Raw genomic sequence first — 12,748 nt, 5'->3', positions numbered from 1 at the left:
GCTGCATGTGTGCTTGAACTCCATCCTTTGTCTTTGTGAAAATTAAGACACTGCTTAACAGTCTATCAGTTTCTGCAAGCCATTCGTTTCCAGACAGACCCGCAGACCCAACGTTGAATGGTTGGTACCCTTTTCAGGGGCATTACCCAATCACAGGACCGCAACCTTGTTTTCATTAGTACAGTACATACCGCGGAAGTGGCTTTTAATTCAAATACTGTGTGACATCCCAAAGGCAAAGCATCGAAGGAAACAGCTGTTTGGGTTCTGTTAAATCGGCTGTAAAACCCACAACAGTGCTTTCTGGAACATCACAGGGTTACGGAACATCATACTGTATAAGTCATACTGTGGTTTGTCATGTTTTTTTTTTATTATTTTATATTTTTAGACATCAACCCACTCACACCCAAATATGGAAAAGCATATTGTAGGACTAACAAGGAAAAAAAAAGGGGTATTAAATTATACTTTCGACGACTTTCTTTTGTTGGACAAAATGAAACCAAAAAAAGGTTTGGTTCTGTTGCATGCTTAAAGATGCTTTAAGATTAAGCTAACTAAGTCTGCAGTTTGCAACTGTTTCTACAGATTTACTTTAAATTCGTTTTCCAAGGATCCAGTAAGTATCAGGAGGATTTGTGTAATACCATAGCTCTAAAGTAAGCTTTACATTTTAGGCAGTGTTTTGATCTGGCACAATAGTAAGCCCCCTATAACTTTCTCTGAATTTCTCACTTTAAACAATGTCTAGAAGCTTTATATAAAAAAAACAAGTTCCTCAGATGTATTTTATTTATTTATTTATTTATTTATTGTGCCTAATATCTCAGCTTTATAAGATACCCAGAGCCATATTCATTCAGGCAGGCTGGAGATGTTTTAAATATAAGTGAAATCCACATCTGCATCTCTGTTCTTAAGGTTTTACACATTTTATAACTAGATTCCTTTTCACAACTACTGGTTGTCTAATACTGTTTTTAACACACAATACCCTTCTTAACTGGTTGGGTTCAAATTCGCAGTCTCTCCTTGTTGCCCACACAACAGTGACATAACGATTGTGCATAAACCAGCTGAGACGTGAATGCCGATACCTGCACTGCTAGTAAGAGCAACTTTTCTTTGGATATTATACTGTAAGTTAATATTCTTGTTCCCAATTAATATTTTGTATACAAAACCTAAAAGACCCATCATAAAATGAAGAGCCACTTTATTCTTTAGGTGCTTCTACAGTTCACAGAGGAGCCTTTCTCCACAGCTTTGTAACTGTCTTCTGGATGTAAACCAAGGATTAAGCCTGGACCCAGGTGGGATTATCTATTAAGATGTGGTCTAATATATATTTGCAGTGACTTTAAACATCAATCTGGAAACAAAACCAAGCCTAACTTATAATTGCAGCCACTTTTTCCAGTTCTGTTTCAGACTTTAGTACAGTATGATAAATATACTCAAGGCAACAACCTGCAAACCTAATTAGGACTTAATTAAATAACAGAAAGGTTTTACTTTTTGACAAAGTAATTTATTACTTTATGGGTTTGGAAAGCCAGGCTTTCCCCCTAGGGTTGTATAAAAAATGACTGCTGCTTGATGCACTGAAACGGTTACCAGAGGGGTGACATGTAATTTATGAGTTTGATAGAGGCTTTAACACCCAGAATTTCTGCTGACGCAGGCGTTACCTGCTGGATATGATCAAATATCTGTTATTTTATTGAAGTTTTGTACTACCTAGACTGCCCTAGAAGAGATATTTAGGCTTTGCATTTGCCCAAGGATTATGTTCTGTAGCCTGTATTTAATATCCACATTAATAAGGCTAAATTTAATGGTATAATTTCAAGGGAGGGTATTTATCATCAGGCCTGAAAAAGAAGACAAGGATTTTGCAATTTGGTAATTGTAACCTTTCCTAATTTGGCATACTGTATACATGTGTCCAAAGGTTCTATGGAACTGTGACAGGATGGCTGACGTGGTGACGCCAGGCCAGATGCCGGAAGAAAACACACAGGCAGTACTGCAGGCCAAAAGACACGGCATGCGCTGTTTATTTAAATAACAAAAACAAATAAACAAAAACAGTGCTCACAGACCAAAATAAAAGTTTAAACAAAATAATCACGAACACAATAAGAAAATAAGTATTCCAGGTCAGGCTGGGCAAATCGACTTCACTGTTCCTAGATTTATTTTATTTTAGTTTCGTTTCTGTCGTCTCCTCCGCTCTCGTTCCTCCTCTCGAGCACCCACCCCGAGTGCAGAGAGCTGCAGGTTTATATGCAGGTGACCATCTCCCGATTAGCAACAATTGAACAATTAATTAACTCGGGAGATGGTCACCACGAGGTTTTTAATGTAGATGGGGCTTCCCATCCACGCTGCGAAACAATACAAAACAATAAAAAAACACGACTCCGCCGTCATATTTATATATAAATAAACCATAACAATAACGACAATAATAATAATAATAATAATAATAATAATAATAATAATAATAATAATAATAATAATAATACTACAGCAAAACAAATACAAAATAATAAATTGCACCAGGGCGGAGGGGTACCCCGTTCTAAAAATAAATAATACATTTATGGTCCGCCCCGCCCCCTTTTCATGTGCAGGACTCCTTGCCCTGCCACAGGAACACTGAAATATTTGTTTCAAATCCATTGCGTTGACATTGCTGGTAATGATGTGGTCTCCTATTGGTTCGGCTAGGCTTTATTTAGATCACTAGTATTATAATATTGTACAAATGGTAAACCCAGGAGGTAATCTAACATCTAAAAAGTCATGTTAATCATTCAGTGTGCATTTGTACATCCAAAGCAGTCGAGACGTCTCAAAGAAGAGATGCTAAAGGCATACAGACTCATTTAAAATCAGAACAAAAAATAAAAGCTATTTATGTGTATATATTTGTTTAATTAAAACCTGAACAATTCCTAGAATGTCTTTATTTATTATTTAATATGTGTTCAAGTAACCATAGATAGACAGACATTAACTCCATTGAGAAACAACTGACAGGCTGCAGTGTTTTAAAGCAACTCCTGAAAAGGTAAGTGAAAGCTATGAATCCGTTCTACCAGTAATACTGCAGCGTTAGCAAGCCCTGACTTCACATTTCACTGTGCCCATTTATATTTCCTTCCAATTTTACATAACATAATTGGCGCTTCCTTTACCAATCTGTCAACACAACACATATTCATTCTTATTATACACAGCATCCACTATATGTTCTCTATTATTCAGTACTGAAAATAATATACACGGTTATGATAGCCCTCTCTCTTATGTAACAAGAGTCATTATAATAACTAGGCACTTTAATTAAAACTTGATTTCCACTGACAGTGTAATATTAAGAAAAGACATATTAAATGTTGTTTGCTGGACCTTTTAACCCCTTTAAAATATATCAATTAATATCTTATACAATTACTCCAAACTTTATAGCTAATGCACTGGCTCAATATAATGGTCTAACACGAAGTAGCTTGATTAAAAGGTCAAAAGTTTAATACACAGTTTTCAAGCCAGAAACTGGAGCTAACATCATACAGATTCACCAAGTGTTTTTTTCTCAATAAACAAGTAAATGTGCACTTCAGATGTAGGGAAATAAAATACTGGTTTTGGCTGGTGAAATCAGTAGCATATTTCCTTGCAGTTTGCTGTAGATCCCCTAATTACAGAGATTCCCGTCGCAGAATATATAAACATGGCGGCCAGTAAAATGTTGCATTCATGGCTCAACTGCAGCCAAATGTTTCTTATTCTGTAGTTTCATTCCCAAGCTTCTCCTTAGACCCACCCACTCATCAAAAACTGCTGCAATGAAAATGAAAAACTGCAAAGAAACACCTGATCAAATCTTTGCAACCTAAAATAGTAATGGTGGGCTGATTCTGGTGCCTTCTTCCATCTGCTACTGGGAGTTAAAAACAATTTGAAATCGGTCCAATTATTGCTGTTTAGAATTGTTCCTTAACATTTAACCATTGTCAAAGACAATGAATATAGAATTGCGGTATTTATACAGAAGGATGTGTACAGTATATCCTTCACTGTATATCCTTTTTCATATACAGGTACACGTAAATGATGTGATAGTATAGGCTTGGTGGTCCAGTAGTTAGAGAAAGGGGCTTGTTACCAGGAGGTTCCAGGTTCAATCCCAGCTCAGCCACTGACCCTGGGCAAGTCACTTAACCTCCTTGTGCTCCATCCTTCGGATGAGACGTAAAACCGAGGTCCAATTGTAAGTGACTCTGCAGCAGCAGCAGTTGTGATGCATAGTTCACCCCCAAGCTTTGGATAAAAGCGTCTGCTAAATGACATAATAAAAAAGTAACAGCACTCTGAGGAAGATCTCGTGGTTTTGATTGGCTACAAAATTCCCAATACTATATGTTATAGTTTAAACATATTTCATCCTAAAGTTTAAAACGGTTAGGAAATTTAAAACAATCTAACATCACTAATTTGTTATTAATGGTTGTGATTTGAGGATGATCAGGGAGCAATGACCTTTGCTGTAAACATCTGGTAACAGATTGCCTGACAATGGTAACATTGGCAGTTCCAACATGGCCATAGACTAAAATGAGATTGAGATATTCATCTGAATCTCAGCAGCAGAAAAGGAAAAAACAAGTCTACAAGTCTATAATCCAAATCTTTAAACACAATAAAAAAATATACAGACTAGGTTTGTTTTCAGTACTACAGGTCTAAGATGATTTAACAAATTGTGATGAAGAGGAAAGAGCTGATCTGTCAAATCTTGTATGGAAAAATGTTCTGGCCATGAACAGCCTTGGAAAACGGCATTGTTTAGTATGTGTGATCTGTTTTAGAACACCTTAAAGTAATGTGCTGATTCAACGCAGAGAACAAACTCAAGAGATGAAAAGGCTTAATTGGTACACTTGCAAACCAAACACGGTGTTAATTAAATTGCTTAAAAGAATGTTTACCATCAGGTTCATTACTACCAGACAAACAGAAATAACAAAATGTTACACATTTAGGCCCTGTCCACACAAGGCAAACCGGCTTAAAAGTGCTAAATACGATTAGCGTCTACACTGAGCAGCGTTTAATACCACCTCAGGGGGTAGTCTCGAGTCTGGTCCTAAATTAGATCGCATCAAATAGTGTGGTTTATCAGAAGTGTGGACGCTGTAATACCAAACTACATTTTTTGTGTATCCTCCAATATCCCAGAATTATTTCTGATACGTTTTGGCATGTGGACATTACAAATGCAGTACTCAAAACAGGCACCTGAAGGAGTTGAGAACGACTATCAATACTGCTGTGCCATATACAATTTCTGAGGCTTGTTGTAAAATGGTGGATCATGGAGCGACGTAATCATATGCAGAAACCAAGGCACATTGATATCTGGAGTGATGAAATCTGTCAAGGAGAACTTCAGAGTTCAAAATGAAAAGCACACATTATGATAAAATGTGCCCCTTGTGTTTTTAAGAAACAAAGCCAGAACGTCCATGCTAAGAAGCTCTATGTCTTCCGTCGGCACGGGCTTCACATTTGCCGGGTTGTAAACATAAAATACAGTGCATGGTGGAGTGCAGTGCATAATGTCATATTAAGTCCCACAGTCCACTGCGCTGCTAGGAACTGTAACCAGACTATTTTAATAGTGTTTGTACGCGTTTAGGCCGACTAAACATGAAACGGTACTTTAGTGTGGGCGTTTTGAGCTGGATTAATGAAAACGTTTTTGAGTATGTTTCTCGAGATCGGTTATGTAGTGTTTCAGCTAACAAAATCATTCCTAAATCTTACATCAATTCAGGGCAGTTTTGAAAGACACACATGTTGTCGCTTCCTACAGCAGGTAATTTTGTGCTGTATTGGCTCAGTGCAGGTGTGTCTTTCTAGTGCTGTCAATCAAGCTGCAATGATATAAGACACATGTGTGGTAGTTGAGGGAAGTCAAACCCCATTCCTAATATTAACGGTACCATAGACGTACTTTATTCTCAATGTCAGTACAGCTCATGTCTCTTGGCACCTCTCAGAATTTCCTTCAACTAAAAATGTAATTCAAAACAGTCATGTCACAATCAGGACTGAAGATCGTAATGCCACTTAATGAAATTCCTCATCAAGCCTCTCTCTCTTTTAAATGAAAGTGGCAAATGACTAAGTAATGGTTTGCTATGCTTAGAAACAGCAGTACATAATATAATTATACCGTGTCTGTATATGGGTTATATTGACAGTCTAGGTGTGTAAACAGTTAATTTCTACTCATGCCGATAATCCCTCGTAAACATATACAGGTCTGCAGTCCTATAAAATTATAATAAATAGGAGTTCCCCTTACACATTCATTGACAACCCACAAACTGTCTGGTAGTGAGAATATGTGTGGCTTTTGTAATTGTGTGAATGCTTTCTATAGAGCAGGGAGTGAGCATTGTTTAACCAGACCTTAAAGGAAGAATGTGTGTCTTAGTTTAAATGAAAGCTGTCAAAACTGTTTCTGTATGAAAAGTATCACAAGACTTTATTCATGTTTAAAATTCTCAAATTCTTCTCACAGCCCAGAGGAGAAATACTAACTACTTACACAATTCTTTAGATCTGGTCTTACATAACTGCAGACCAGCATTTGTTTGACTTTGTTGATTTTTAGAGGTGTGTTATCAAAGGATATGTGCATAAAGATTAAATGTGTTCTGACGTGTTTTAAAATATAATTTACAGAGATGTTATTATTTAGATCTCCAGCCTAATGTTTCTGGTCATTGTATCAGTATTCCAGTATTCTATACATGTTTCTCTTGAGTTAAAAAATACATTTGGAGGGATGCTAACAGGTTTACTTGCTGATAATGGTAGACTAAACAATGGAGTGTCATACAATGTTAGTGTAAACCTGCACATGATTGTGAGACACAAACTTATAGGACCAGGCCTTGTAAAAATCATCTTCCAATGAAAAAACAAAACAAAACAAAAAACATATCTTCAATGTCAAGCCTAACTGATTGATTTGACATGTGGTTAGGGCTTTTAAAATGAGATAATTGGTTGTGCCATTCTAGTAACTATATCTTTTATTTGTCAAGTATCTGTATGCTCAAATATATGTATCCTGGCTCAACAGCCTTATTACTTAAAGTAAATAACACATTCTGATAAGTAAGTTCCACATGGAATTGTCTATGCCTCAACCAATACATCAGTACTGCATATACATTGTATTTGGACCTCCATTAAAAAAAGAAGCGGTTTAAAATTGTTAGGATCAGTAGTCTACATAACACATCTTATAACAGGAGAACAGTGTTCTCTTTGCACAATGCAAGTACCATGTCTCCAATGATAACAGCTTTACATAGAAAGAAGACTAATGCTGTATACCACTTACCATATCCAGGAATGCCTTCTCAATGGAAAATTATTCACATGCATCATTGTCTTCTCCCTTCCCACATGAGTGTTTCCAGGCTTCATAGAGTAGATATGTTTCAGCAAAAATAAAATCAAATTCCCATAGAATTCAATAATGATATGAGCCACTTCATTTTCTTCCACTTAGTAGTCAAATGCCTCCCAAAAGAAACCAAACTTGTGTATGAAACAGAGTATAAATGTGCATATACTGTTTGTAAGAGTTTAAGCCATGGAATACCAAACAGCAGTGGTATCAGAATAGAAAAGTTGAACCTTTACGAATAAACATCACAAATTACTACTTCTTACAAATTAAGGCAACCAAACAGCAAGCAAGTCCATGTGTAAATAAGGCGGACAGAAACACCCATTAAAAAAAAAGTTGTTGTTCAGGTAAGAGAGATATTCTGTGGTAAAACAAAAGAAACATCAAACCAGGGTGAATAAATGTGTCTTCATCTTGCCTTTTTCTTGGTATTCTTCCAGCAAGGATTTCAAACTCTTTGTGCCACATCTTCATTTTTGACTTGAATCATTTTTTCGGCATCAGACTCCCTTCTTCTTAGTCCAAGAATAAGAAAGCATCTTCGAAATGAACGACAAGCAAGCATGTTACATGCAATCAATCCAGGCAGCCCTGAAAAGGTACTAAGTCCTTCTCTTCCACACTCCACAAGTGCAATTAGCTGACATCAGAAATATGTTTATTTTCCTTGTCGTTTTCTTTGCAGTCATTTGCATCCCCTATCCGTATAATACAGCAGTGTGCTTCCTCCGAGCACAGAGACTAAGCTATTGATCCTCTTACTAGCGCAGGCAGCTCCTATTAATTCATCAGTACACTAGAAAGCAAGGGAAGGGCAATCCGTGTTAAAACAGGAAACAAAAAAAAAATCAAATAAGAGGAGAAACAAAGAAAAGGTTAAATGTCATCTGAGGACCTCTTCCCTACCGTCCTGTATCACTTTTTTCCATTTCAGTTCTACAACAGTTGTCATCACGCTTGAGCCACAACTGTCAGCGAGGTCTTGTGACTGCAGCAGCGTGGATTGTCCGGATTCCTGTTGTGCATGTTTTGAAAAACAACACACATGCACACACCAAAGAGAGGTAAGTTGCAGCCTTCTTTTGAAAAGCACATATGAGGGAGAGAAGAGTGTACTCCAGTGGCAGAGATATCAAGCTATCCCAGGCACTTTTTTTTGTCAGTTGTGCAGTTGCAGAATGACTCAGGCCACTCACTTATACTGTTGAACTGTACAATTGCTGTGCTGCAGAACCGGCTTTAGGCTGCAGTGCGTGCAATCGTCAAGGGGCCTCTTTAGGTAGGCCCCGGTCAGGCAACATAATTTGCCCTCCAACAAGCCAGGGTGAAATGACAGGCTATATCTATTGTGCTCTGTTGTTTTTAGCCAATTACACTTGTGTTTAACATAAAAGGGGTTCATTAACTGAAATATATATATATATATAATGTCTATTTTTGTAAAAATGCTTTATTTTTTAAATATATTTTAAAAGGGTTGTAGAACACTGCATAACACAGCAGATTTGTATTCAACAATCTTATACTGTACAAGCTTTCTTTCTGTGTTTCCTGTTCATGTTTTATGCTAGTGTTTTCAGCTGCACATTGTGTTGTGGTTTTTCATCAATCACAATCAAGCTAGCGTGTTTTTATGAATTGCATAGGAAACCTCACAGTATTACAGCGTATTCTGTCTTAAAGTAAACTGGTTTACATTTTCTCTTACAGCTCTCTACTGCTACTTCAAATTGACAAGTCTGCAATACCCTGAATGCCCCCTACAGCATTGTTGATGCCATTTTATGACGAGAAGGAAATTGTAAACAGTCGATTTAGCATAGTGTCTAGTAATACCTTTAATACATTGTAACATTATTTTTAAAATAAATATATAACAGTAATTGCCAGTTTCTTTCCCTTTCCAGGTCTTCACATATTAGATGTGTCAATGGGAACTCCAAGCGCCACAGCTGTCAAACACAGTAATTACACCCCTTATGAATAATAAGTATTCAAAAGAAAAGACTGTGTACAGGCGTGTATTTTCATAACTGTTGTTTTTCCTGTTGAAATCCCTTTGAACTGCATAGCAATACTAGAGTCTTTGACAATGTTTTTTATTTGTTTAAAGGTACTGTATGTTTGTTTTATCGTTAGTTTTAATTTCTTTACTGTTTTCAGGTTTATAATTTTTAATCTGGCTTTATTGCTGAATGCTCATACAGAAGGGTGAATTGGGTAAATTAAGATTCTATTGTATCATTGTGGCAGGGCTGAGGCCTGTCCCTGTAAAATAATATAAAATATATGTTGGTTGGGTTTATAAATAAAAGGTGTAACTTTTGTAAAAACAAAGTGTGTGCTGGATGGCAGGGCTGGGAGGTTAGACCTCCCTGCCTGCCTAATTGGTCGCCTGCCTTGAAAAAGAGGCTGAAAAGCTAGTGTCTTAGTTCTCTGTTGGTTCTGTGCTTTGTTACAAGCTAAAGGCCTCACGGCTGAGTGTATATCCAGGGTGAGCAACCAAAAGAGCCTGGGTTCTGTTGGATGGAGATCCCGCACGACTGCATTTCAATCTCATCCTTCTTATCTGTCTCCTGTCAATCAAGCAGCGAACACACATCCAAGTCATTCAATCGGTCATTTCGATCAGTCAGCTCCTTCCATCCCGTGTAGCGAGTCCCCTGTCACAGTCATTCTTTAAACAAATAAAACATCACAGGTCAGGTTAATAATCCTTTTTGACAACATTTTTAGGTTTTGAGTTTTTTTAGGAATGGGTGAAACACTATAAAAAATCCATTCAGAATATAGAAATCTGCTTAAAATCCCCCAAATCTGAACAGCTAATTTTGATTAATATTATATTATTTGTACTGTAAGGCAGCCCTGGTGTTAAGTGACAAAATAGATGTCACTTATTTGAGGCGAGGTGGGGTGGGTAGACAAGACAGAGGAAAAAATAACTAAAACACTCCAGGGAGATATGACAGAAACAGAAAAAAATGACCACGCTTAATAGCAGCTAGAAGGGACAAACTCAATCCACGCAGGATTTATTAACATTGCGACCGTCCGAGACCCGCTCCAGCCCTGTTAATGTCAGCCTTCAAAAAAAAAAAAAAATAATAATTCAGCAGAGGATTTTATTGCTTTCTTTTTTTTTTTTTTTTTTTTTCAATGATGATGGGTGTGTTGTATTAGTAGTGGTTTCAACCAACTGCTAAGTATTTGTGTTTCAATATTCATTTGAATTACAGGAAACGTAATACATAAATGAAGACACAGTACATATAAAGGCATTCCAAAATGGTTGCTTGCAGTAGCAAACTCAACCGACGTACACCAACACATCATTCTATATTGACAAACAAACTTATCTCAGCTTCGAGATGCAGTATGTCACAGGAAATCACAGCTGTCAAAACAAGGGCTAAGGTCAAACTTCAAGAAACAGTCAAGTAGATGTTGTTAAACCAGTACTTCCTGGTCTGTACGAAACATAAAAAAAAAAAAAAAAAAAAAAACATGCTGTTATATTGTATGATGCTGCATGATCACCTACAACTGCAGTCACCCACGCACCTAGCTCACACAACCAGTCAAAATTCACTGACAAGCTTCACTGAGAACGGCTTGATTCTCTGCCTAGCCAGTTATGACATTGAGAATTGTGTTGTGCAGATGTATGACAAGTGCTGTACAACACATTTCTTCACTAGTACAATGTACAATACACTGCCATCTAACACGTAATGGGACACCACAATTTAGGAGAACTTCTGCATATGGGTTTTCTGTTATAGTAGAAGTGAGTACTATCTGGGGCTTCTAGTGTTTCTGGTAGGGCAGTACAAAAGGTGCAGATTATACACTAGATGTGCATTATACAAGAGGTGTGTATTGGGAAAGGGTTTTCAAAATCTATATATTCCTGATTCCATTAATAGCGTTTTTTGTTTTTATTACATTTTACTGTAACAGTAGATAATATCTGTCAGATCTGATGAATGCAAAGCAGATTCAATTTGTCAAAAAACATATAAAATATAGTAATTTATCTAAGAAAGCTGGAGTTTCAAAACAAGTGATCAATACCACAGCTTGTTTCTTATACAGAAAAAAATATCAATCAATTAACATAAAAATAACATTTGCAGTCTGTGCATTACTGCCAGATCCAGTGCCCCTGTAATGTAAAAGTTGACAAACCTCATTCAAACAATATTGTTCTTCGAGAGATATTCTTTCACTAGGCTTACTTTCTGTGGACCTTGTGAATGAGCAAGTACTGTAACAAGATAGCACATTGGTAGACAGCATCTTTAGTTACCACTGGTACTGTGTGGCACAGCGTCTTGAAATATAACTCCTGTTATGCCTGCAGAAGCACCTTGAACATGCAGCTGAAGAACATCTGATCATCAAGATAGACGGACCACAGGACATAAAACAAACACAGTAGGCAAGGGCAATACGAAAGATTTTTCCATGAACCTTCCAATACCTCCAATCAGTGATTTCTTTAAAACCAAGGGTGTCTCTGAGTGGCTTACCGGTTAAATGCACAGCTGCACAATATGCAGGATGAGCCCAGTCCCTGACCACATTCCGGCGCCTCCTCAAGACTCACCTCTTCAGACAGCACCTGTAGAACTCCTCTGTTTTTCCCCTGGGACACTTATCACCCTTCCTTAAATGCACTTTACTTGCTCTATCTGCCCCCTATTTTACTGCATTTAATTCTGTACTTCAGAGTACTGTAATCTGCCAAGTGTTTAATCTGTAGTATTTTGTATTTAATCATATCCTGATGTAACTATCACTGACACTGTTATCTGCTGTATTATTGAATCGTATTTTGTCACACTTGTACTTGCTTGAACCAAAGTCATTGCATTTATCTTGCTCTTAATTGTATTATTACTTGTACTGTGATACTTGAAATGTATTTGCTTACGATTGTAAGTCGCCCTGGATAAGGGCGTCTGCTAAGAAATAAATAATAATAATAATAATAATAATAATAATAATAATAATAATAATAATAATACAGTCAGTGGAGTGCAGGGTGTGTGCATTTGTTTGTGTTTTCTGTGTATTCCACATGAAACACTGCATTGGTTCTGGAGCTCCCACCCAGGTTATGGAGAAAAAAAATCGTCGTTTTTCACTTTATAAGGAGATCATTAAAGAACGGAGGAAATGTTTTGACACTATGGTCCACAGTGCCCTATACTATTTAACCTCATTATTGGA

At 37.0% G+C, this 12,748-nt stretch overlaps 1 protein-coding gene across 9 annotated transcripts in view; it reads right to left on the bottom strand.

Moving 5' to 3' along the window:
• Positions 1–12,748, bottom strand: part of LOC117399458 (cAMP-specific 3',5'-cyclic phosphodiesterase 4D-like) — a 365,779-nt gene that overhangs the window by 155,393 nt on the left and 197,638 nt on the right. Inside the window, exon 1 of one of the 9 annotated variants that reach the window (XM_058990271.1) lies at positions 7,439–8,242. The exons of the other annotated variants lie outside the window; for them this stretch is intronic. Coding sequence (XP_058846254.1) covers positions 7,439–7,524 — 86 coding nt within the window. The 5' untranslated portion in view covers positions 7,525–8,242. Of the gene's footprint in view, positions 1–7,438; positions 8,243–12,748 lie in introns of those variants that run through there. 9 annotated transcript variants of the gene reach the window in all.

This window comes from Acipenser ruthenus, chromosome 2, assembly GCF_902713425.1.
Source record: "Acipenser ruthenus chromosome 2, fAciRut3.2 maternal haplotype, whole genome shotgun sequence".
Taxonomy (NCBI): domain Eukaryota; kingdom Metazoa; phylum Chordata; class Actinopteri; order Acipenseriformes; family Acipenseridae; genus Acipenser; species Acipenser ruthenus.
Note: the sequence above shows the minus strand (reverse complement) of the source record. Positions and strands in the feature narration are given on the sequence as shown.